The sequence below is a fragment of the Solanum stenotomum genome, chromosome 3 (genome assembly GCF_019186545.1).
Source record: "Solanum stenotomum isolate F172 chromosome 3, ASM1918654v1, whole genome shotgun sequence".
NCBI classification, from domain to species: domain Eukaryota; kingdom Viridiplantae; phylum Streptophyta; class Magnoliopsida; order Solanales; family Solanaceae; genus Solanum; species Solanum stenotomum.
Window position 1 is genome coordinate 5965029 of NC_064284.1, and position 5674 is coordinate 5970702.

At 28.9% G+C, this 5674-nt stretch overlaps 1 protein-coding gene across 1 annotated transcript; it reads left to right on the plus strand.

Moving 5' to 3' along the window:
- The first annotated feature begins 4197 nt into the window (after positions 1-4197).
- On the plus strand, positions 4198-5114 carry LOC125857956 (ethylene-responsive transcription factor WIN1). Its single transcript, XM_049537617.1, has 2 exons — positions 4198-4392; positions 4545-5114. The coding sequence occupies exons 1-2, from the start codon at positions 4313-4315 to the stop codon at positions 5077-5079; spliced, it is 615 nt and encodes a 204-aa protein (XP_049393574.1). The 5' UTR covers positions 4198-4312; the 3' UTR covers positions 5080-5114.
- The last annotated feature ends 560 nt before the right edge of the window (positions 5115-5674 follow it).

Sequence of the window (5674 nt, forward strand, 5' to 3'; positions counted from 1 at the left end):
GAAATTACCGACCTCCATTTGAGGTCGGAAATTTTTAGGTCGGTATTCACTGTTTTTTTAGTAGTGTATTTAAATATATACTTTAATTTTATTTAAACATAATAATTTAAAAAAATTACTTAATTGGAGGTCATTCTGATAACAAATATAAGTAATGATTCACAATTTATCAAATCGACGTAATATAGGGGATACGACTTGTACAATAAATACTATTAATGTCTGACTCTCTTTGGTTCGACATATATGAACTATACACGATTTATATGACTATCACCATTATCAGGTCTAATGTGTTTTGAATTGTCGTTATCCCAATATTTTATAAATTACATTTAAAATTATTTAATTATATAGTTGAATTTTATTTAAACATAATAATTAAAAAAATTACTTAATTGAAGGTCATTTTAGTAACAAATATAAGTAATGATTCACAATTTCAAATCGACGTAATATAGAGGATAAGAAGTGATCGAACGCTTTAGTTCTTCACGTAAGTGTTCTCAATTTATACTATGAAATCAAATGATAGTATCAAGAATAAGATTATGAAGTAAAAAGCAAAATATTTTAGAACATACATCTAAAAATAAGTTAAATGATCAGATTAAATAGGTTAAAATCAATGAGAACTCAAAATAACAAGAGGACCATCTTTAATAACCGGAAAACAAAATTAACCTTTAAGATGAATCAATATATCACGGTAGCTTTAATACAATCTTAACGTATTTTAGAACATACATCTAAAAATAAGAAACTCGCTGATTTAAACACAAGTTGTCAAAATATATCATAAACAGTTAATTAATTCACTAAATCCATAGGAATACTTCAGCAGGAACAACTCCTCCCTAAATTCAGTTGAATTTATATTTTTTTTTTGGAGAGGAAGTGATCGAGTAGAGAAGAAAAGGAAAAAGAATTAGCAGATTCCCTCAGCAATAATGCTACGTAAGAATAAGAGTGCTAGCGTTGGAATGAAGAAAAAATAGTGTCCCAATGTATAAGACTTTTGATATTCTAAGTCTTGGAATATGTGTTCTAATTGAATTGTAATTTTAGGGAATTACAAACACTTTAATATTCTTTAATTAAAAAATGAAAAAAAAATCAATTTATTTTAGAATAGAAAGATTAGTATAGTCTTTGTACATTTCTAGCCAAATTCTGACCACATTTTTCTGACTGTTTAGCACTTCCCTCATATTAATTAGATTAATTGCTTCACCATATATATACTCCATCTTTTTTCCTTTTGTGATAGTTACGGAACAGAATCCTAAAAAGGTAATGCATTTAATAATAATATTACTTACTACTTAAATCCTCAATAATTAAAAAAAAGTGGCAACATTTTACGTGCTACGTCTAGTAGCAGCATTTATTTCATACAATTATTCAGTTACTTACTGGACGCCATAGATGTGATTGAAGATGTGGAAATATCATTGTTTGTTGCAATTAATGATCAATCAGGTAAGTACTACTCATTTCTTTTCATATATTTAGGCACTACTCTTTTATTTTTTCTTCTCAATTTAATTCATTTTTTATCATCTAATAAATACCAATTGCCTTTAGTTCCTTAATTCTTAGCCAGACTAAAAATTTAATCTTCTATTTTTAAGGAACTTGTTTTCGTAGAAAAAATGATTATAAAGTTTTTTAACCAATCAACTGAATATAGAAAAATAAAATAAAAAAATATTTTTTTCCCTCCATACGAAACACACCCTAAACTACTCCCTCAATTTGTTTTTACTTGTTCACATCAGATTTTGCATCCCACAAAAAAATAATAAATGAAGTGCATAAATTTTACCATAATACCAATGGTTATTAGTATAGTAAATATGCTAAGAGCAAAGTATGGAAGGACAAAAAAAATCGCATTTCTCTCTTGATATGTTATAGTGATAAGTAAAAATAATTTATTTTTTTATTGTAGTGGCAAAGTAAAGTGAAAAAAGAACATTTAGAATTCAATAATATCAATGTAGTCTTATAAATCAAATCTTTTCAAACACTTAGTACTTACATAAACATTAAATATCCCAAGTACTATTTAAAATTCAATAATGCAAATGCAATCTAAAAAAAATATCTTTTTAAATTATGAAGCTGCACTCTAAAAGATAATTAGGATCAGTACAAATTAAACAATATTGCTTTTTGCTCTTTTGTAAATTGTATTTATAGCTAATTATATCATTACTACTCACATTATTTTGTTCATATTGATTAGAGTACTAGGACGCTTACTATATACTGAACAATCACTGATTTTTTCATTCATAATTTAAACTATTTTCAGCTACAAATAGTAGTATGTACCTCATGGAATTAAATGTCTTTAGATTTAATTATCAAACTATAACAATAGAACAATTATTACAGTGAAAGTCACTTTTTGGGTACATTTTTATACAATAATAGGGAGTCTCCAATATTAGGTTACAAAACTGAGCAACACAGAATTTTCAGCTAGTACAAATAATTTCCTCAAGTCATATATATAGATAGGGTAAAAACAAATATTTTTAATTTGTATTGTATTTTTCTTCATATTGTCATTGTATTTTAATTTACTAATCCTGCTTTTCAAGAACAATTAGTCATACAAGTCATACTTATCTTTTTATACCTCTAAAGATATACAATGTATACTAGGGGTGTGCATTCGTTTTTTTGGTTTGATTTTATACTATTCGGTTTGAGTTTTCGGTTTTTGGTTTGAAGAAGTGTAACCCAATCCGAACCAAAATAAATTTGGTTTGGTTTTTCTCTTTTTTGGTTTGGGTTTTTTCAGTTTGGTTAATCGGTTATGTCAATAATTAAAAACATAAAAAAGTTATATTTGCAATTTGGAAAAAATAATATATATATATATATACTAAATTTCTTAAATATACTTTTTAATATAAATCACAAGTAAAACGTAAAATACAATACTTAAAAGTATATCAATTATAGATGTCCAAACATAAAATGTAACTAAAAAGGGACAAAAGTGGTTAACTCCAACATAATTATATATATATATATATATATATATATAATATTCAGTTTTTTCGGTTTTATTTTTCTAAATCCGAAACCAAACCAAAAAACCAAAAAAAGTAAATTATAAATCCAAAACCAAACCAAAAATCCAAAAAACCAATCCAAATTAGAATTCGGTTTGATTTGGTTTGATTTTTCGATTGAATCCAAATAGTGCACACCCCTAATGTATACTCCCTCAAATTCAAAATAAATGCATTTTTGGTACGTGACACGTTTAAAGACATTAATTAAACAATAATTTGTCAATTATTCCTTGTAATTGTGCAATTCATATTGAAAATACTCATAGGAAAATATAAAATAGTTGAAAACTCCATTAAAAGGGTAATTTTGAAAAAACAATTAATTTTGAACTATAAAAATGTACTAGAAATTCATTTATAATCGAAATGAAGAGAATACAATTTAAATATTTTTATAGGCTCCGTGCTTGATAAAATTATCTTTTTACTGTGGACCAAGAGCGGAGCTAGAAGAGTTTATATGAGTTTGATCAAACTCAAACCCAATAGCTTTAACTTAACCAAACGAAAACCTTAAAATTATATAAATAATCTACTAAATTTTAAAACTCAATTACTAACATCTAATATAACCATAAAGAAATGGATCATGTCCATAACTCAACTTTCAAACAAGAATTATCTAAATGATATTAAAGAAACCATTCATTTACCATACTTTAAAAAATCTATATGAAAATCATGATAAACCCTACCTAGAAATTAGAATTTATAAGTTGATCATCGTAGCTCCGTCTCCGTCGTAGAGTAATAGGCCTATCACTTAATTTCATTCAAGCCAGCCAATAACCATCAAAAGTAGTCTACTCAGCACATGCAGCCAATCCAAAATATGGTAGTACTAAAAGAGAATTAAAGAAGAGATATTACTGCATGAATAGTGTGGACTTGTCTATAGTGGTAGCCTACTGGACTTTCAGTAGTAATTGAACTACTACAAATAAATCACTAATAATATTCTTACCAACCACTCATCTTCTTTTTCTTCAATGCTACCTCCTCACTATATTTCTAGCTAACACAACCTTCTTACTAAACTTAATACTATTAACTTAAATAGTACTTATATAATAATATGCCAGTAATACCACTGTCCTTGTAATCAATCCTTATATGTATCCATCTTTTATAAACTATTTCTCACACCTTCAACTGTACAAATTATCTCTCTTCTCCCTATCACTGTCACTCTGACAATTGTTTGCCCACATTCAAGTATGGTACAGGCAAAGAAGTTCAGAGGTGTCAGGCAACGCCATTGGGGTTCTTGGGTTGCTGAAATTCGTCATCCTTTGCTGTACTTTACCATGCACACTCCACTCCATCTCTTTACTTTATTTTTTATTTCATATCGCTCTATATATTGATTGATCATCAGATCAAAGATGAATTTTGAATTTAAATTTGATGATTTTTATTTATTGAATAATTATTATTTTTTGCTCGTAGGAAGAGGAGAGTGTGGCTAGGAACTTTTGAAACTGCGGAGGAAGCTGCCCGAGCTTATGATGAGGCTGCGGTTTTAATGAGCGGACGTAACGCCAAAACAAATTTCCCAGTGCAGGCTACTGATGAAAATAAAAAAGACAACTCTAAATCTAATAATTCGGCTTTATCGGCCGGATCATCATCATCATCACTCTCTGCTATACTTAGCGCCAAACTTCGGAAAAGCTGTAAATCGCCTTCGCCGTCTCTCACTTGCCTCAGGCTTGATACGGAGAGTTCCAACATTGGGGTGTGGCAGAAACGGGCAGGAGCCCGGCCTGATTCTAGCTGGGTCATGACCGTTGAATTTGGAAAAAAGAAGATCATTAATGATAACGAGCAGATGATTATTCCAGACGAAAACGTAACTTCTTCAAGTACGTTTTCGTCTCAGGAGAATTCAATCGAGATCGAAGAAGGCAAAGAATGTGGTGTGATGAATGAAGAAGAACGAATGGCGCTTCAAATGATTGAGGAACTCCTCAACAGGAATTAATTAATCATAGTACCATTAAATTTATTAGGTAAAATATGTTTGGTCTTTACTATTACTCGTAAAAAAGTGAAAAGCCTCAGCCCTCAGATATTTTTCCTACTAGTATTAAGGTACAATCTCTAATGTATTACTCTCTCCATCTCAATTTTATGTTATACTATTTGGATTTCGAGATTCAAATAAGTCCTTCTTTGGCCTAGTTTTTTCATACAATTTTGAATTATCGTGACTTACTTAGTTTTTAAACAAATAAATTATATTTCAATTTTCTTTAAAGATGTTATGCCTAAATTTACCGTCAAAATTAAGTTTTTTTTTTTTTTTAATCAGTTATCCAGATAGGGTGTGTTGTATTAGCAAAAAAGATTAGAGGGGGGATAGACCTGACCTCAATACAACACTGATCCATCACAAAAAAACTAGAAGGCTTACAAAAACTACTATAGAGCCTTCTGTAAATTTATGAAGAAGAAAGTAATTAGCTTACAAAGAAATTTGCTCCATCATATTTGCTCCGAATACTAGGCAATTGTCATTTGTCCAGTAGAAAGAGACCTTTAACTTGTCTAGGGAGAATAGAGTTGAGTGATGAGCA

Bases quoted from the DNA above. Each gene is read 5' to 3' on its own strand.
- LOC125857956 (XM_049537617.1), top strand. From the start codon at position 4,313: ATGGTACAGGCAAAGAAGTTCAGAGGTGTCAGGCAACGCCATTGGGGT. The intron at 4,393-4,544 runs GTACTTTACCAT...TTTTGCTCGTAG, and splicing joins GAAATTCGTCATCCTTTGCT to GAAGAGGAGAGTGTGGCTAG.